This window comes from Patagioenas fasciata, chromosome 15 (assembly GCF_037038585.1).
Source record: "Patagioenas fasciata isolate bPatFas1 chromosome 15, bPatFas1.hap1, whole genome shotgun sequence".
Lineage (NCBI taxonomy): Eukaryota > Metazoa > Chordata > Aves > Columbiformes > Columbidae > Patagioenas > Patagioenas fasciata.
In genome coordinates, this window is record NC_092534.1 from 1,456,851 (window position 1) to 1,477,865 (window position 21,015).

Sequence of the window (21,015 nt, forward strand, 5' to 3'; positions counted from 1 at the left end):
CTGTGAACAGGCCGAGCGACACTGAGCGATCCCCAAGGGATGTGGACAAGGATCCTCTCTCATCAAGTCCTTACTCTTATGCAGAGCAAAATCCTGACAGGTGGCCATGGACAGCATTGTCTTAATAAATACACAAATTCACAAGTGAACGGTGTATGAAAAAGACCCACAGTACATACATAAAATAAATGACCATGAGCCAGCACTGGGCCCTTGTGGCCAGGAAGGCCAATGGTACCTGGGGTGGGTTAGAAGGGGGTGGTCAGTAGGTCAGAGAGGTTCTCCTGCCCCTCTGCTCTGCCCTGGGGAGACCACACCTGGAATATTGTGTGCAGTTGTGGCCCCTCAGTCCCAGAAGGACAGGGAACTGCTGGAGAGAGTCCAGCGCAGCCACCAAGATGCTGAGGGGAGTGGAGCATCTGCCGTGTGAGGAAAGGCTGAGGGAGCTGGGGCTCTGGAGCTGGAGAAGAGGAGACTGAGGGGGGACTCATTCCTGGGGATCAATATGGAAAGGGGCAGTGTCAGGAGGATGGAGCCAGGCTCTTCTGGGTGACAACCAGTGACAGGACAAGGGGCAATGGGTGCAAACTGGAACACAGGAGGTTCCACTGAAAGATGAGAAGAAAGTTCTTCCCAGTGAGGGTGTCAGAGCCTGGCCCAGGCTGCCCAGGGAGGTTGTGGAGTCTCCTTCTGTGCAGACATTCAAACCCGCCTGGACACCTTCCTGTGGAACCTCAGCTGGGTGTTCCTGCTCCATGGGGGGATTGCACTGGATGAGCTTTCCAGGTCCCTTCCAACCCCTGACACTCTTGGATTCTGTGATATACAGAACTATAAAGCTTAAGGCTGTGTTTAAAAGCTGCAATGCACACGCACATTTTTCTGGTGGCACTGTGCAGCGTTCCAAAGCAAAGCTGAGGAGCTGCAGCAGCATCGCAACGAGCCTGTTTTATACACAGAAAGCACAAGTAAAGGCTCAACATCGCAAATTAGAGGATATCTTTTAAATTAACCTGAATGAAATTAAAATGTCGTTACACAAAGCATTCAATCAGGGCAGGGTTCCTACACAGCAAACGTATTAACATATTCCCAGAGAAGCTGTGAATCCAGAAGAAAGAGTATGTGACTATGTGGCCGTGGGCTTTATCAATGTGTAAACATAATTCGCCTACATTATGTTAAATGCTAGTGAAATTATCATTACAGAATTAATGTCGTTGGGGTTTTTTAGCCTGTTTGCATTTTCCAGCCCTTCGAGCACGCCAGGACAATTCCTGCTGCAAGGCACCACTCCAGGACACGCACCACTCATCCGCCGCATCAGCGACTTTCAACGCGCTTCTCCAGCCTCTCCCACTACAATTATGAAAGTTCCTGGTAGTTGCTAGTGTTGACTCAATATGAGAAGCATTGGGCACACTCTCTGTTGGCTTCTCTCTGAAAGAGATGCGTGAATTTCACAGAATTCTCACTCACCAGCCAACATTTCTGCTGATTTCTGCTCTCCAGTTCATTGTCTTCCCAGTTCGGTCTTTGCTAGGTGTGTTTTTCTCTCATATTGGTCTTGCAATCTACCACAACTCTAAACATTCCTCTGTATTAAACTTGCTGTTTTCTAGTTTCTCTGGCAAAGTCATAATCTTACCTCTCTTTTTAAACTGTCTCTGCTGTCACTAGGCAACAGTTTTCCCCCAACTTCACCAAGCTACGCCCCATTATCCATTTCTGGTTCTTTATCCCGAGTTTATTTGCAAAGCTGGTCCAATCACAGCCTCCTTGCTCCAACCGAACAGAAGTGATTTAGTTCCAAATCTCCCCTGCTCAGCGGTTCCTTGGCCTCAGACGGGGCCGCAAATCCTGCCGAAAACAAACCTTGTGCCGCTTCCCAAAGGACCAGCACACCCCAAACAAACAACACCACATGATAAAAATTACTACATTACTGGTTTGTTTTGGGTTTTTTTTCTTAAAATAGTCTAGTTTGAAAGCCAAAATTAAGAACAAGGAGAACCCTGGGACAGGCTCCCTGTCCCTCCAGACTAAATGCACAGTTTTAAAACTACAAGCAATCTTTAGGATTAGGAAGGAGGCAGCCTATACTGACTCCTACCGATAAATTATTGTATTTAGTTTTCTTTCTTAATGCTTCTTCAGTTGGAATAAGGCCGGGTAGCACCCCGGGGTTAATGACGAATGGCGCTTGTTCAAACACAGAAATACAGAGTAGATTCAACCTCACAGTCCTTGTACCTTCTTCTCTGGCAGGACATCCAGAGAATGAAGTGCTAAACTAGATGGCTCCTTAGTGTATCGCTCAGCGATTTTCAGATTTCCACAGGCATGTAGAAGAATCTACAAAACAAACGTCTCTTCAGCAGGAGAGAAGCAATCCTGGGAATAACCGCCCTATGAAGTATGTTACTCTCAGCCCTGACAAAAGAATAATTTCAAAAAACAACTAAATGCAGTCTGCTTACAAAAAAACCTAGCGAAACTGTGACTTTCGACAGTTAGCAGGTCAGAAGGATTCCAATTCATTTGTATTTCAACAAGAAAACCTGAATGTTTCCTTAAATCCTGCTTTTGAAGTCTTGGGGGTTTGAGGTTTTCCTTCCTTCCTTCCTTCCTTCCTTCCTTCCTTCCTTCCTTCCTTCCTTCCTTCCTTCCTTCCTTCCTTCCTTCCTTCCTTCCTCCCTCCCTCCCTCCCTCCCTCCCTCCCTCCCTCCCTCCCTCCCTCCCTTCCCTCCTCCTTTCCCTCCCCTTCCCTCCTCCTTTCCTTTCCCCCCTTGTTTTGTTTCATTTCATTTGGTTTGGTTTGTCGTGTCTGTCTGAACTCTGGCAGGCTCACATCAGCTCGGCACTGATCGGCTGAACAGCACAGGGCAGTTTTAGGGGAGTGAGCCCATCTCACACTGTTACTGCCCAAACTCATCCAAGGCCTCATCAATTGCCCAGGGTAACAGGATTTTTGCAGCCTGGGCCATCAACCCACACTAGCAAGGCAGCTATTTTGTCCAGTTGGAGGTTTTCCGCACATCCCTTGCTAAAGCTTCTATAGAGATGAAACCTTACCCTGAAAACAGATTTCTCCACTTTCAACAGCAGGACCCTGCACAGGGCTACTTGTAATAGTCAAACATTTCAGTTGTGACTGAAGGGAGTCAAAAATAGTGGCTAATTCAGCCACAGAAAGCCCGCCTGCCAGCTTTCCATTTTCCGTAAGAAACCCTTTTGCAATGCCAAGGTAAGCAGAGCCGCCGGCCCAGCGCTGCGGAACGCGCGGCACCTCACCGCCTGCTCCGCCAGGGCCTTGTCCTCAGGGAAGGGTCAAGGGAAGAAGAACCCTCCCTGCAAACAGTTCATTTAAAAAAATACAATAATAAAACAAGCTACTAAGATCTCAGGAAAGACCCCCTGGGATCATCCTGCACCGGAGCATCATGAAGGGAAAGTCTTGGTTTGCTCTGAGGTCAGGAGATAATTAACATACCATTTATTTTATCGGTCAAAACATTTAGTCATGTGGAATTCAGAGCCTAGTTGTTTGCAACCTGTGCAGTGTTATTTTGGATTCCAGCATCGCTTAGAAAAATTCAAAAGCCCTGAAGTTAGAAAGTATTTAGTCAAGGTACTTCCAGAACTATCTCAGAGATCGCTAGAATGACTTATTCTGTCTTTTCTTCAGTGATAAGGAAAGCAGCCTCAATGTAACTATTAATACTAGGAAGTCTCGAGTCTCTTAGTACCAGTTGCAGAAATCAGTCATAAAATACACGGGTTTCAACAAGTTTTCCATTATTGATCGTACCCGTTTCCCCCCGTTCCCAAGGGAATTTACCGAACTTGTGCCTGTGCATCGTTCCTCTTCAGCTGCCCAATGTCCAACAGGCTGGAAGGCGCTTCAGAAGGACCAAGTCCCAACGTTTCATTAGAGAACTTAAAGTTTCTATAATTTTCACCCATACTGACCACCCGTTCAAACTACTCTAAGAAAACAAAGCTCTTTGAAATCATCTGTATTGCATTTACTCAAATAAAACATGCAATACTTGACTGATCATTTTCACATGTTTAGAAATCTAGATGTCTAAACATGTTTGTTTAGCAGAAAAAAAAGCCCGAACCAACTGAGTTAAAACCTTTAGTGCCCAGGAAGAAAATCTGAACTTTGTAAAACTCACTTTTGTCCAGAAACACAGATGCAGAATTAAGTACAAAATGTTCCAGGACCCATCGCTATGCTGGGACAACATCCTTCCAAGTTACAAAATAAATGCACTTTGTTAGCTAACTCCACACCTAATTTCACAAGCTGTATTCTAACTGCACAGAAATACAAAAGATGCATTTCCTTGCTCCAAGGAATCTGTGTACTAGAGACTGATGGAGAAACGTAATTTAATGATTTGAAGGATCCATAGTCTCTGAATTATATTTGTTAATAGCAACTATCTGCAGGCTGTATCAAAACCAAAAGCTCCAATTGTACAGGGTGCTGACCACCTCCTTCTGTTTTCCTCTCCCCTATCAGTCTAAGAGAGCAGAAGGTACCTCTGTGGATTCTAAAGTAGACTTAAATAAGACTGTTGTGCAAAGATTGCCATGATGTTGACATGGGAGTCCAGAGCAGGGCACAGTGTCGATGTGGTGACAAAGCAGCTGCCTATCTTGCACAGCAGGACAGCCAGTTGGAGAGTAAACCAAAGTATGGCTCTGACTCTCCATTTAGGAGAAAATATGAAAATGAACAGGTGATCTAAAAGAAAATGGTTTTACAGAAGAAAGAAAAAATGCCAACTACAAAGCAGGGCAGAGAAAGAGGAAGGAGCCTTAGACGATTCTGTCCTGTATCCAAACCAGCATGGTCAGCAGGACAAGGGCAGTGATCCTTCCCCTGTGCTCTGCATTGGGGAGGCCACACCTGGAGTATTGTGTTCAGTTCTGGACCCCTCAGGTCAGGAAAGAGATTGAAGTGCTGGAGGGGGTCCAGAGAAGAGCAACAAGACTGGGGAAGGGACTGGAACACAAGCCCTATGGGGAGAGGCTGAGGGAGCTGGGCTTGTTCAGTCTGGAGAAGAGGAGGCTTAGAGCTGAGCTCAGCACTCTCTAGAACGACCTGAAGGGCAGTTCTAGCCAGGGGGGATTGGGCTCTTCTCCCAGGCAGTCAGCAATAGGACAAGGGGGCATGGGCTTCAACTCTGCCAGGGGCAATTGAGGCTGGAGATGAGAAAGCAATTCTGTGCAGAGAGAGTGGTCAGCATTGGAATGGCTGCCCAGGGAGGTGCTGGACTCACCGGCCCTGGAGGTTTGTAAACTGAGATTGGCCATGGCACTGAGTGCCATGATCTGGTCAATGGACTGGAGTTGGACCAAGGGTTGAACTGGATGATCTCTGAGGGCTTTTCCAACCCAGTCCATTCTGTGATTCTATGAGTTGAGATAAGTCAATTTGAGTTTTAAACTCATTTCCCTCAACAAAGAACACAGATGATAGTATGGTCCACTGAGACATTTCACACTATGCACACATATGCAGATTGCTATGAAGGATTTTAACTTTCTTAAAGATGCAGTTACTTAATTACTGAAAGAATTCAAGCTACTTAACCTTTGCACCTTGTTCAAATACCTCAGGAATTGAAACAAAAGCTGTGGAATGTATTACCTAATTTCAAAATAATGCAAATCAAGTGCAAAGGTAATCAAAAGACTTCCAACATTATATTAAGAAAAAAACGACTATATTCAAACTTACAGGGCACAGGGTTGGGGGTTTTCTTCTCTTTAGTTCAACTGATGAGAAGCACGGCTGCAGGTGCCTGAAGGCAAGTTGGTAATCAGTCCTCTTAATTCTGCATTGCTAACGCTGGAAGTTGTAAAACAGTTATCTGTATTATGATTTACACAACAGGTTCCATTGTAAAACCACGACTGTACTATATAAACACACAATTCATTCTCTTGTTGCAGTCGAGATTCCTGAACAACACAGGTAGGAATTCACTGGACACAGAACCAGCAAAAGCAAAGAGCTCACTGTTGGAGTGGGGAAAGAGCCGGCCCCTTCACAACCTTCTGAAAAACCATCTGCAGTTTCAAGGGAATATATGGTGGTGAAAAATTAAACTTGTGTGAAAACAATGTAAAAGCACCTATCTACAATGTAATCATATCTTACTACAACTATCAGTTTCTCAAATGCTATTTTGATGCAGCAGAAGAATTCAAACCTCAAAAATTAACATACCAAGATTTGTAGATCTATCTATCTATATCTCTGCACATACACGCGTAAGATTCAACACTGCAAATTTAGCATCACAGGCAAAGCCACAGATGCCCAACTTAAACCAAGCTTTCCTAAAACATCAAGACCTTGTGGAACCTAAGAATCCAAAACTTGATGGAGGGGAGAAAAGAAATCCCCAAAAGCTAGAGAAACTGTTGGAGACTGCACGGTATTTGAATAAAAAGTAAAATAACAGTAATGGCTGAGATTGAACACGCTGCAGGACGACTCCAGCTCCCTTGGACTGCACTAAGGAAGTTTCCAGCCCACAGTATGTATCTGACATGAATTTCACCTTACCTTATTGGTGAGAACACAGTCACATAAACTGTGATTTTTCAAAGACTCTGGTAACACAGTTGTCACGGAGGCCCCCCACGGTTTGTTTAAGGGACAACAGGGTCCAAACCAACTTGTATTAAACCCGTGAGAAACAGGGTTTAGCACTCCAAAAGTGACTTGAATACAGGTTCGCATATCAGTTGAGGAAAATTATGAAGGGGCAGCAACTAATCCAACAGGAGGTCCACAGAGTGCATGCATGTGGCTTCACCAAAACAATGCCGGAGCCGTCCCTGAGTCCGGGAAGAGTCCACACTGCATGAACACGGTGTGGGGTTATTTCAAAGGGATACACGTACTCGTAGTGAGTACGGAAAGTGTACACTCGCGATTCTGCGAGGGTAAATTTATAATACACTCGCAATCCTGCGAGGAGAAATACACGTGCAAATGTGCACGGAATATTACACGTGCTTATGTGGAAACACAGGAGGAGAATACACTCGCGACTGTGCGAGGAAATAATTTATACACCTGCTCGTATTGAGCACGGAGAGTACACGTGCAAATGTGCACGGAAAGTATAAATACACGTGCAAATGTGCACGGAAAGCAGATACACTGGCAATCCTGCGAGGGTTAATTTACTCCCACCCGTGGCGCAAGGCAAGCGGAGTCTCCGTCCCGGGGGGGCAGTGGCTCCTGGCGGCAGCGGCTCAGCTCGGAACTCCAAGAGATCCGCGCAAGGGGCGGAGTCTCGACGAGAATCCCGTTTTATAGCCTGATCAGATCTGACTGTGGGCATTCCAGAAGCTTCTCTGCACCCCCACATTGGCTGTGGGTGCCCCTGAAGCCTCCAAACATCCCCACACTGGCCGCGGGTGCCCAGTGGCTCCCTGGCCCCTCGGTGCTCCCTTCTCCTAACGGCCCTGGCCAGGGGCTCTGGGGCCAAACAAAAGCAGCTGTCAGCCTCAAGCAGCAGAGAGAGAGGGAGATGTGTCTGCTCCTTCCATATCGAAGGAGGGAGGGGGACAGAGGGAGATTTGCATTCTGCCATAACCGTAGAAACAACCTGCCACTCCTCCATATTCAGTGAGAAGAGACTGATACGCACACAGTCTCAAAGACGAGTATATTTTTAAACTGCGGTGGTAAGTGTTCATGCTAAGGAGAAGATTCTATAGTAAACTTTATAACACACTAATAATCCATAAAGCCCAGCTCTGTCTGAGAAAATCCCAAGCCTGGAAAGATGAATGATTTCAAGTAGAAGCATTGAGAGGCCATCAGAAGCTGAGCTGCTGCACCTGCTCGAGTCCATCGCTCCCCTGCTGTCCACACACATCGCTCTCCTCGCTGCCCACGGGAGCAACATAATCCTGAACAGTCAGTTCTGTGGGAGCTCACGGACTAGGGCACTAACACATGGAACAACTTAACGTTATTTCAATGCTTTCCGTTTATGAGAAGCAGGTGCTTTTCACGTGTATTTAAAATGTCAGGTTGAGTGTATTTACTGCATTTTAAAACAGCAAGAAAAATGTTTGCAAGAAGATTCTGAAGTTACAGTTTTAAATTGAACCAGTGGTCTTGAAATATTGTAGAAGTTGCTCATAATCAGAACATAGATGTTATTAAACTGCACCTAAGCCTTAGGTAAAGATAATTAAGAGCAAGCATTAAGAGCTAAGGGAAAATAGACCAGGTGTATTTCTGAAGTACCACTGATAAACTTGTCCATTATTTCCATTAACATATAACTATGTCAAATGTCTCAGAAGATAAATGCAATTTTACTTTTGAGCACTTAAAAAAAAATCTAACCTATTTATAAGACTTTTCCCATGTTTTAGACATTAACCTACCCTCAAGTAACAGCATTTTATAAAAGTACATTTTATATGGCCTACAAAGGCTCCACAAGTACAAAGGTGTCTAAAGAAACTTCCCTTTAGAAGAGCATCCGGGTTCTTCTTGACCAGCGACCTCGATAGTCACTGTAAGTTGGCTGGCCAGAAAATTAAAGGAAATAATGAATAACAAGAGTTTATCTTTGATACAAAGCATTAACTGAGAACTCACAAACTAGCTGAATGCCCAGAATGGCTGAGATGCTGAAATGGTTGAAACACTGACATACTTCAGGTTACATCTATTTATTAATTAAAATACTGGGTTTACTTTAGAGATAAGACAAGCTGAAGTCCCTCTCATCTTCCCCACCATTTCCAGACTATTTGTATGAAGTCTACAGCCCTGTAAGTCAAGAGGCGTTGAAACAGTACTTATTTCATACTAACCTTTCCAGATGAAGAGCTAACTTTATAAACAGACAAAGCTGACTATCAGCCAAAAGCAAGCTTATCTAGCAAGCTGCAAGTCATAAAAGACAGAAGTTGTACACCAAGAGCTGGGTCTGAAGTTTCTTGTGTTTATCAGCTACCCGTGCACACCGCTTTGTCTTCCGCCACACGCTTCCAAGCACGTGCTCCATGTTTGACAGAGACGCTGAGACTGTGTCAAGTACCATTTGTCAACCCTAAGTTCTGTCTCCCAGATGTCCAAATAAAGGAATGCCAACCATTTAACAAATTCTTATTAATTACCTGCCTTGACCAGCAAATCTCAATGGCAAATACACGGTATTTATCATCCATTATTGTTTTCAGGTGCTTGTGACTTGGAAATCATAGAATCACTGAATGCTTTGTGTTGAAGGACCTGCCCAGCTCCCCAGTGCCCCCCCTGCCATGAGCAGGGACATCTTCACCAGCTCAGGTTGCTCAGAGCCCCGTCCAGCCTGGCCTGGGATGTCTCCAGGGATGGTTCATCCACCACCTCTCTGGGCAACCTGGGCCAGGCTCTCACCACCCTCAGGGCAACAATTCCTTCCTCATGTCCAGCCTGAATCTCCCTCATTTAATTTAAAACCATCACCCCTTGTCCTATTGCAAGAGGCCCTGCTAAAAGTCTGTCCTCATCTTTCTTATGGCCGCTTTTAAGCACTAAAAGGCGCAGTAAGGTGTCTCCGGAGCTTCTCTTCTCCAGCTGAACACCCCAGCTCTCTCAGAGCCGTTCCAACCCTCTGACCACCTTGTGGCAGAGCATATTGCAAAAAGTGACAGATTAGAGCCACTCTCACTAACTGGTGATTGGCAGCGCCACGGTGACGATGGACACGGAGCAGCCCTGGGACTCGGAGCCCCCTTGGCCGGCTCTGTGGGCACCTCGGCACAGCCGGACGTGTGGGCTCCAACACGGGGACGATCAAACAGGGAGTGACATTTGTCTTGATGCAGCTTCCACTTCCAGCTGCAGTTCACGTCCTAATTGTAAAGAGTAATATGACTTTATCCAAGAACAAGCCTTTTCCATTCATAGTAAATTAGAGAATATCGCCAAGATGCAAGTTGTATGAATAACCAAATGAAGTGAAGATTCATTACGCTCATTATTATGAGAAGGCTAAGGGATTTGCTTCTTGTTTCCCAAGGTTTCTGGTTTATGTGTTTTAAGCATGCTGTATTCAATTTGAAACTTAGGAGCAGCTCCAAAATTGCCTACAAAAATACTGCCCTTTCCCCTAGCTATTTTTGTATAGGATAAAAAGAATATTTCCCTCTGAAAATATTCATAGGTCCTTCAGGGTAACACTTCAACAATTAAGAAATGGGAATGTGTATTCTTCCTGGCCACATGCACGCTACTCATTGCCACATGAAATTTGAAAAGCTACTCACTAGTTTAACTCAGCTTGTCAGATTTATACTTTTTAAACAGAAAAGCATATGGGCCAGTGTTTTGTCAATCAGTTTCTGAGTAGGTCTTAATGGTTCCCATCCCTGGGATTACATCGCGCAGGAACACGGCTTTAAGGAGCACTGGGGAATGAACAGATACCTTTTATTACCCACCTATTCAAAATGGATTTCTATGCGTATTAACATGAGAAATCCAACATATTCCCAGGGTGTAGATGAACAAGCGGTTTGGCCATTTAAAATATGGGAAGTCAGGAGAGTTAGAAGCAACAGAAACAGCATAGAACAGCCTATACAAAGTGTCACATTTTAAGAGGTCTGTCATTTGTTTGATGTAAAGATTAAGCATGAGCATGGAAACTAAATATAATTGGCTATCTGAAATGTGAAAGACAACTTAAAGAAAAAAACCCCTCTCTTCCAACCTCCCCCCCTGCTTTTTTTCAATTAATCAGGTAAAAATTACTCTCAAAAAGCAAAACCTCTCAAAGCAGCACGGAAAACAAAAAAAACCTGCATTTAGGACACAAGACCATAACAATTTCAATACAACCCTTGGATACAGTTACACAAAATTACTAATATGGACAAATTACACCTTCCAAATTCTGTTTTAACACCTACAGGGTTGAACAAATCAAAAGGGCACTGGAAAAGAGTTTTTAAAAAACAAGCGAGATTCATCAACCTCTTATCCTGGGTGTGTATTATCCAGCCAGGAATGGCTGCAGATGTCCAGATTTATTTTGCATCATTTTAATAATGGGAAAAGCTGTGAAAATAAGATGAGTTTTGTAATAATCTGGGTGGAGTGATGACTGGGTCTACCAAATTTTTTTTCAAGAGATTGAAGTGCTGGAGCGGGTCCAGAGAAGAGCAACAAGACTGGGGAAGGGGCTTGAACACAAGCCCTATGGGGAGAGGCTGAGGGAGCTGGGCTTGTTCAGTCTGGAGCAGAGGAGGCTTAGAGGTGAGCTCAGCACTCTCTAGAACGACCTGAAGGGCAGTTCTAGCCAGGGGGGATTGGGCTCTTCTCCCAGGCAGTCAGCAATAGGACAAGGGGGCATGGGCTTCAACTCTGCCAGGGGAAATTGAGGCTGGAGATTAGAAAGCAATTCTGTGCAGAGAGAGTGGTCAGCATTGGAATGGCTGCCCAGGGAGGTGCTGGACTCAGCGGCCCTGGAGGTTTGTAAACTGAGATTGGCCATGGCACTGAGTGCCATGATCTGGTAATGGACTGGAGTTGGACCAAGGGTTGGACTGGATGAGCTCTGAGGGCTTTTCCAACCCAGTCCATTCTGTGATTTCAATGATCTGCTGTTCAGTTCTGCAACTCTGCATTAGTTCAGCCAAATATTCACTATTTGAATTGTGGCTGCAACTGAAAAATAAAGACACCAAATCTGAACTGACTTGAAAAAATATTTGGTAGACCCAGTCAACACTCCACTCAGATTATTACAAAACTCATCTTATTTTCACAGCTTTTCCCATTTTTAAAAGGATGCAAAATAAATCTGGACATTTTTCTAGTGCTTAGACTGACGTATGATGCAAATGTGACCACCTTATCAATATGGGGAAACTTCCACATGCCCTTCACATTTGCAGTCCATTTATTTTCCACCCATGTTTTGGCTGCACACGTGTGCTCTGTTCACTGCACGTATTCCCACGGGCTCCACGCCAGAACCAGCGCGAAGAGGTGAGCACAAACATCGGGCATCGGATCGTATTGTTTGACAGTTCTCCAAGGCCTTTTATACAGTCCAGGAGATGCAGACATATTTATATACACAGCCTGAAAAACAGGCCACATCATCAGTTTTTGCTGGGTTTTTCACTAAAACACAGCTCACTAAATCACAAGTACAAACAGTGACTTGTGTTGCCAAAGCAGTTCATTAAAGAATTTCAGATCAGGAAACAGAATAACAGAATTGATTTTATGATGTATTTAGTAAAGAGAACAAGAAACCAAGAGGTTTAAGCAATTTTACAGTGCAAAACACACAGCTTTTTTGTAATTGAGATTGCTGTATTTTGTCAGCTTGTTTGGCTGCTTTCAGTAGTTCAGATTTTACTAAACTAATTTCATAAAAATCTGTGAAACACTATAATCACCTGAACTTGCAAACAAATAACTTGTTTCCTAGTACACAGGCCACGGAACAGGCTTCGCTGGTTGTCAAAGCATAAAAAAAGACACACAGAGAGCACTGCCAGAAACATTGAATATTCTGCTGACATTCAGTTCTTTTCACAGTATGTAGCTGCTGTAGCAATATATATATATATATATTTTTCAATTAAAACCCAGTGGTGGTGAATGTGTACGGTCAGTCACTGAGGTGACAGTGGTGGGGAAGTTACCATAGCAGCATCCGGGAAAGCTTTCGGCATATGAAATGGTATAAACCACATGGGCTTTTTATTGAAGACAAAATAGTCTTTCAAGTCTCACTCAGAGAAACAAACAATCAGCTTGAAAAGAGTAGGGAAAGGCAGCACAGATATTCGGTACATCAGGGCATCACCACCACTTGGTTGCGTTCCACCGCAAAGACAAATCCTCTTGGCAGGAAGGAAGGTGGAACAATTCCAAGCCTTTATTCCAGGTTTTCTCAACCTATACCTCACACATGGAGATCAAACTCCATACCTCACATCTTGCAATGGACTCGCTGCTGCATGAGGAGCTTTTCCCTCCAGCCCTGGACGAAGTGCTGCCGTCTCCACCAATGGAACACACACAGTTTCCGTATCATTAACATTTCAGAGGTAAGAAACTAAGATGACGCGTGCACAAAGTGCCAGCAACGCTTTCCTGAGTTACAGGGCAAGCTAAAATACGGCCACATTTATTTGGACATAAGCCTTTATCTGGAACTCCTCACTAGGAGTTATATGGTCCTTATATCTACATATAGATGAAGAAACAATGGTTCTTGCTGCTCTGGAGCATGTGTTGTAAGAAGGTAAGCACTCAAAATCCCCCACAGAGATACGTACGTATGAGAAAGCGCCATAAACACTCACAGGATGTTAATGAGGAATTAGAGAGACGCTCTGATTATGCATCCAGAACCTGAAAGCTTCTTTATTTCAGCTTCTTAACACAGATGATGGTGATCTCAGGGGTCTTTTAATTTCTTAACTTAATCATGGGAATTCTGGAAGGACAGCTCTTAGGTGAACAACATTTCAGACACTTTATCCAGCGTGTACTTCTGTTCTTGCTGGCTCCACAGCATTTGATGCAAGCATTTGAGTAAACAGGGCTGACGCCACCATAACACACCCCAGATAGTCATGTATAAAGGGGCCGCTTCCAGTTATTGTGCTCAGCAGCAAGTTTATGGGCCAAGTCCTCAAGTATATGCCCTAAAGAACTACAGAAACCACTACGAGCTCGTGGGTCAAACTACAACCAACCAAAAACATTAAAGAAACAAAACCAAAACCAAAACCAAACAACCCCCAAAACCACAAAATGACAACCAAAAACCCAAACAAACCACACCGCAAAAAGATTGGTTTTCCTCATAACTGGAAGCAATATTTTCAGTGAATTCAGAGGTGCTGGTCTCTTCATACGCTTTTTGCTTCATTCTTAATTAATTCTTGGTGATTTGACAATAGTGTCACACATTCCATATTTTTCTTATGATACCTAGATAATGTTTTGCTCTGTGCTCTCAGTCAGCTTTTTATAGCGGAAATGGTTCTTTCTAGAGTATCTTGCACCATTGTAAATAGTAAGATATTGCTATCTGTCCTAATGTGTGGATTAGGAATGTGGGTTCACTAAGAGTATTTATGTATTCATGCACAAATTTGCTTCTTTAAACTAATTCCTCTCTCCTAAAATCCAAACCAAGAAGCAATATATTAAAAAAAAACAAACCCAAACCCAATCAACTTTCAAGAAAATAGTTACACATGTATTTCCATGAACTTTTTTCAAAGCTAAGCTCAAAAGTTCAACTGAACGTGAAAAAAATTAAGGTGCTGATGGATTGCATACACCGTTAGGAGACTTATTTTGCATGTGTTCTACAACACACCAGAAGGTTTTCCACTGCAGCTGTTACCTGCAAATGTAAACCACACCAAACACGGTATCTGTCTAAAGGATATTTGAAGACAAAGACCATAAAAGTCTTTGACCACTCTGCCTTGTGCAAAGTGACAGTAAAAAACCTCAATAAACACTGTATCAACGGAGGAAACCAGCATCGCTGTACCCGCAGCTTCAGGTACTTAGAGGGGACAGAATGAAACACGAAACTCTCCAGCCAGTGCGGGTTAGGTGTATCTGCTGCAACTCGTGCTGGTGCTATAGGAGCTCAGCTCCTCCTACAGCATCTGAACCAAGGCAGGAGTTTTGCTGATAGAACCACAGACCCTGTTGGCTCAGAGCATTTTAGAGGAGCCAGGTGAAGTCAAGTCTTATACCAAAGTAAATTCCGCAACACTTACCTATTTGTACTTGTTCTGGCTGGCTCAACGATACAAATGCTGACGTGTCATCAATCCATGAAACCTGAATGTTACCTAGAAAAGGCAAAAGAAATGATGATGACTGTGCTCAGAAATGAGCATTTCCTAAAGACATACAGAATCCCAGAGTGTCAGGGTTGGAAGGGACCTGGAAAGCTCATCCAGTGCAATCCCCCCATGGAGCAGGAACACCCAGCTGAGGTTCCACAGGAAGGTGTCCAGGCGGGTTTGAATGTCTGCACAGAAGGAGACTCCACAGCCTCCCTGGGCAGCCTGGGCCAGGCTCTGACACCCTCACCGGGAACAAGTTTCTTCTCAAATTTCAGTGGAACCTCCTGTGTTCCAGTTTGAACCCATTACCCCTTGTCCTGTCACTGGTTGTCACCCAGAAGAGCCTGGCTCCATCCTCCTGACACTCTCCCTTTCCATATTGATCCCCAGGAATGAGTCACCCCTCAGTCTCCTCTTCTCCAAACAGTTCCAGAGCCCCAGCTCCCTCAGCCTTTCCTCACACGGCAGATGCTCCACTCCCTTCAGCATCTTGGTGGCTGCGCTGGACTCTCTCCAGCAGTTCCCTGTCCTTCTGGAACTGAGGGGCCACAACTGCACACAATATTCTGAGTCCCTTTCCCCTGCACTGCTCTCTAACAGGTCACAGTGTGGACAAGCTCCAGTTCCCACTCACTGCCCCGTTCCCAGTCCGGACACCCACGATAGGATTGCAGTGGAGTTGGGCTGGGGGAGGACAGGGATGGTTGTTCACACAAGTGGAGACCTCCAGCTACCGCAGCACTCCGCATCTTCAGAGTCCGGTTTGTTTGTATCACACTATACCCCATTGCCCGGATATGCAATGAAAACTTCATCTGAGTAAATCTGAGAACAAATGCACAAAATCAGGGAGCTCATTTGGAAGCTTTGACAATGGAACAGTGGCTGGAACTAAGTTTCTCCATTCATCAAGCAGTCAGGCTATTTTCTCCGTGAATGGCTAAATATGTCCATTAGTGCTAAAAGAGCTTGTAGTGGAGCAAAAGCAGAGGAAAGGATTCCTGTTCAGACACAAGGTCTTGTTATGGCCCCAAATCCTTTCACATCGCCTGTAGTCATCTAAGTGCTCTACTGTTTGTACAATTCGGATATTGAAAACTGGTGCCATTTTTTTCAGGCAGAGCAGGACATCAAGTTATGGATAATATCACACCACCACTTAACCTGCAGACATTACAAGGCTGAAAACAATGATGCAAAATGGCTTAAAATGCATTTTATTTTCAGATGTTTAATTTATTTCAATCTAATTTAGCCTACAGGCTACAAAGGTATAGAAATCTTTTCTGAAATCCAGCTAGGTAAGCAGATTTTTAATTATAAAAAAGAAAAGCCTAGTTAGATTTAGTTTACATGCTATACATTTGAGTAGCCAGCTATTTAGGACTAAGTGATAATAACTTCGATCATTGCCAAAACCATAATTAATTCAGCGTGGTTTCTGAAGTTTCCCTGTACTAAAGGGCTAAGGCTGCTATTAAGAAGAGCCTACACTGAGAAGACAGACATCAGAACTTCTTTAAACACTTTGTAGGGCAAATCAATGCAATTCTAGTAAGTCAGGCCTCGAAGAACACAGCTCTGTGCTGCCCGCGGGCCTTTGCGCAGGAGAACGTGCTCTGGCAGGACACTTCGCGTTTCACAGCACAGGACAAGCTCCAGTTGATTTATGATTGCAACTCAAAATCGAGGTGCATTCGGTAGGACCCCGACACTGAGATTCCTTTGAAGATTTGAAATTACCGCACAATTTAACACTGATGAGTTATTGCTCTGAATTTCTGTCAGTATCATGTCCTCCTTTTTTGCATTACTAATCACAAAACAGTCCAAATAATCATTTGGGCCATCTGAGACCAAACTCTTCTGTAATTCCTCGGCATGGAAGTGCCATCTACGTTCTGTCCCTTTCCTGTGCACATAGTTAAATAATTCCATACCTACCCTGAACAGAGCAAAAATTAGATCAGACAGAAAAATTCTCCTGCACATCTTGGAATCGTGCCCTTAGCGTAAAACACTGAGGATCAGCAACGGGCTCCAACATCCTGGAGGAGATCAGCTGCTATTCAAACGGCCTTTAGTGCCCATATTTTCACTAAGTACCAATTCAAAATAAACAATAAAAATCCACCCTATTGATGGTACATCATTTCAGTATCATGTACTTACTTATTGCTGCAGAAAAGCTGCTGCACTCTGAATGACTTTGGTATTTTAAGTAATTGAGGGTTTCAATACCTGCCAACATTTGCTGCCTTTATACTCAGATTTATACATTTTAAACATATAATTTTAAGAACAAGGCAAACATTCAGTAGTAGACACTGAGCTGCAATCTGAAGAGAACTGCGACAAATGCTCCGATGCAATTCTACATGCTTAAAGATACTCTTCTTAGTCTACGTCACATTTCAATATTATTAAGAAATAAGAACTTAAGCGAGCCAAGATTTATAAATTAGCTCATTCAGCAATATTGCTAAATACTGTGCATTTCAAAAATATGGTGAAAGGGCAATAAAGCTTTGAAAAGCAAATGCATCTGTGCTTAAAGTGCAATATTTAGCAATCAACGCAGCCACGCGCCAGCTCGCTGCAGGCAAATCCAAATCAACCATATACAACCATATACGTGTACTTGTAGAACAGATCAAATGGCTCCAGTACTTCGAAGGACACCAGCCCAGCCGGTCTGGCCCCGTGTCGATTTGCCGGTGGCAAACAACGGCCCTTCCGGCAAAAAGGGCAACGCCAAGCCAAGAATTATCAAGAGAAACCAAATATCTTCACCCAAATAGGAGCAGATGAAAATTTGGTCTGTTGCTTCTGAGAAGAAGGTGCAAAGTAACGTGGGTTTTTTCTATAACTAAATTTGAAAATTCTCTCTATATAAACTCAAACACGCAAACATTAAAATCCACAGAATAAAACGATATGGATGGATCGTGTCAGTCAAACGGGTTTTCCTTCAGTTTTGGTACCACAGCGTCCAAAGGGATGGAAAGGCTTCTGTATAAAAGACGAAGTAAAGCAGGACTCAGCCTTCACAAGAAAATTCTATACATGTCTAAGTGGAAAATACGAGAACAGGAATTATATGGAAGACGTACAGAGGGGTTTCACTATTTTATTATAAAACAGCTAAGGGACATCTAATAAAAGATAAAGATACTTTCTAACCAAAAGAATTTTTCACATAGTACTTAATTGCTGCAGATGACAAGGATGTGTACGGGATTAAGAATTCTCTGAGGCTGGTTTACAGAAAGAATCGGAAGGCTCCAGATAAGAGATGCAAGAAGTGGCTCCAGCTCCCGCATCCCTGCGAGCACCAGGAAAGCTGCTTTGCTTTGCCTCTCTTCTCATATATTTCCTAAACAACTGTCAGTGACAAATAAAAACTTAGGATAGGTATTAGGACTATACGGACCTTCATGTCACCAAAAAAGTTTATTCATATATTCTACTTTCTTACAATTAAAAAAAAAAAAAAAGGCCACATTGACACCATGATAGAATTGCTGACAGTTTCAGGACACTGACTGCATCACACAGAAATAGTTGAAGCTTTTGGTCTACGAGCAAGGGTTGAAGCACATATTAATATTAAACACAAACAGCATTTTCCTGGTGAATAATTGAGAAGAGTTAACGGAGTTTCCACCTTTCTGGAAGGAAACCAGGGTGCACAGAAAGCAACAACACCCGAAAGCAACACTGGCATGAGGAGGAGGAAAGGCCAGAAATGGGCAGAGAAGAATAGGATAATTTATTTTTTTAAAGGAAAAAAAAAAACCAAAGGCCCACCCCCAAAAAATTAACACTCAGAGCTCACATACCTATATGAACACGAGCTCAGGAGAACACTTAATATATATACTGTGAGCTAGAAGCTTAAACTAGATTGTTTACTCTTAAAAGCAGAGCGGTGGATGTGGTCTACCTTGACTTCAGTAAAGCCTTTGACACAGTCCCTCACAGCATCCTCACAGCTAAATTGAGGAGGTGTGGTCTGGACAATAGAGTAGTGAGGTGGGTTGCAAACTGGCTTAAAGAGAGAAGCCAGAGTGGTGGTCAATGGTGCGGAGTCCAGTTGGAGGCCAGTATCTAGTGCAGTGCCTCAGGGGTCAGTACTGGGGCCAATATTATTCAATATATTCATTAATGATTTAGACGAGGGAATTGAGTGTACCATCAGCAAGTTTGCTGATGACACTAAGCTGGGAGGAGTGGCTGACATGCCAGAAGGTTGTGCTGCCATCCAGAGACCTGGACAGGCTGGAGAGTTGGGCGGGGGATAACCTGATGGAATTTAACAAGGGAAAGTGTAGAGTCCTGCATCTGGGCAGGAACAATCCCAAGTTCCAGTATAGGCTGGGGAATGAGCTATTAGAGAGCAGTGTAGGGGAAAGGGACCTGGGGGTCCTGGGGACAGCAGGGTGACCATGAGCCAGCACTGGGCCCTTGTGACCAGGAAGGCCAATGGTACCTGGGGTGGGTTAGAAGGGGGTGGTCAGTAGGTCAGAGAGGTTCTCCTGCCCCTCTGCTCTGCCCTGGGGAGACCACACCTGGAATATTGTGTCCAGTTGTGGCCCCTCAGTTCCAGAAGGACAGGGAACTGCTGGAGAGGGTCCAGCGTAGGGCAACAAAGATGCTGAAGGGAGTGGAGCATCTCCCTTATGAAGAAAGGCTGAGGGAGCTGGGTCTCTTTAGTTTGGAGAAGAGGAGACTGAGGGGTGACCTTATTAATGTTTATAAATATATAAAGGGTGAGTGCCACGAGGATGGAGTCAGGCTCTTCTCAGTGGCAAACAATGATAGGACAAGGGGCAATGGGATCAAGCTGGAACACAAGAGGTTCCAATTAAATTTGAGAAAGAACTTCTTCTCAGTGAGGGTGACAGAGCACTGGAACAGGCTGCCCAGGGAGGTTGTGGAGTCTCCTTCCCTGGAGACATTCAAAGCCCGCCTGGACACCTTCCTGTGCGACCTCACCTAGGCGTTCCTGCTCCAGCAGGGGGATTGGACTAGATGATCTTTTGAGGTCCCTTCCAATCCCAAACATACTGTGATACTGTGAAAAGGGACAGTTTTCAAGCTCTACTTTCTTTTTCTTTAGACAAAGTGAGTTTGCAGTTTGCTTTAAGCAAACAGTGAGTTTGCAGTACACCAGGTCACAGGAACAGACGTCACCATGTATGGAACTTGTAAAGGAGTCTCAAAAATCTAATTAAGAGTCACTTAAAATTCACCTGTATAGTAGCTTGGACTACAAGAGCAAGATTTAAACACACAAAGGACTGGTTAAACTTTAGAAGTAGTTTATACATCTTCAGGATCACTACGAATCCATGAACCACATCAGCGTTCAACTCCTTGTGAAAGACTCTCACAAAATACAACGCGTAGGTTTAACTGCACTCGGAAAAAATTTAAGTAGTAGTTTTTATAATACTTTGATAGTGCTTTAATTAAAGCCCAAAGACACTAATTGAAGTGAAGGCTATAAAACAAAAGCTGTATTCCAGCAAATATTATTTGAATACTTTTGTATTTCACATGAGCATGACCAAATAAACTGGGCAAATTTAAGAATTTAAAGAAAGTATTTTAAGAGACTACACAGCACTGCAAGTACTTGTGCGGTGAAACCACACTGATCCATGAGACGAGAAAAACCTCCTGCAGGAACACGTGTCCCTGGTGCGGCTGCAGGACGGGGAGACGTGGGAATCACGGACACGCTGTCTGGAGCAGCAAATGTCCAGTGGGTCCCAGTCTGCACCACAGCCCCTTCAGCTGTTCCACTGCTTCCATTAGAATCACAGAACCCCAGAGCGTCAGGGGTTGGAAGGGCCCTGGAAAGCTCATCCAGTGCAATCCCCCCATGGAGCAGGAACACCCAGCTGAGGTTCCACAGGAAGGTGTCCAGGCGGGTTTGAATGTCTGCACAGAAGGAGACTCCACAACCTCCCTGGGCAGCCTGGGCCAGGCTCTGACACCCTCACCGGGAACAAGTTTCTTCTCATCTTTTAGTGGAACCTCCTGTGTTCCAGTTTGCACCCATTGCCCCTTGTCCTATCACTGGTTGTCACCCAGAAGAGCCTGGCTCCATCCTCCTGA

The 21,015-nt window shown here is 44.1% G+C and overlaps 1 protein-coding gene across 3 annotated transcripts in view; it reads right to left on the reverse strand.

The window, feature by feature from the left end:
• The window catches only part of PARN (poly(A)-specific ribonuclease), a 251,745-nt gene that overhangs the window by 11,741 nt on the left and 218,989 nt on the right, over positions 1-21,015 (reverse strand). For all 3 annotated transcript variants that reach the window (XM_071815352.1, XM_065850999.2, XM_071815353.1), the window contains one exon: positions 14,818-14,892. In XM_071815352.1, coding sequence (XP_071671453.1) covers positions 14,818-14,892 — 75 coding nt within the window. The remainder of the gene's footprint in view (positions 1-14,817; positions 14,893-21,015) is intronic.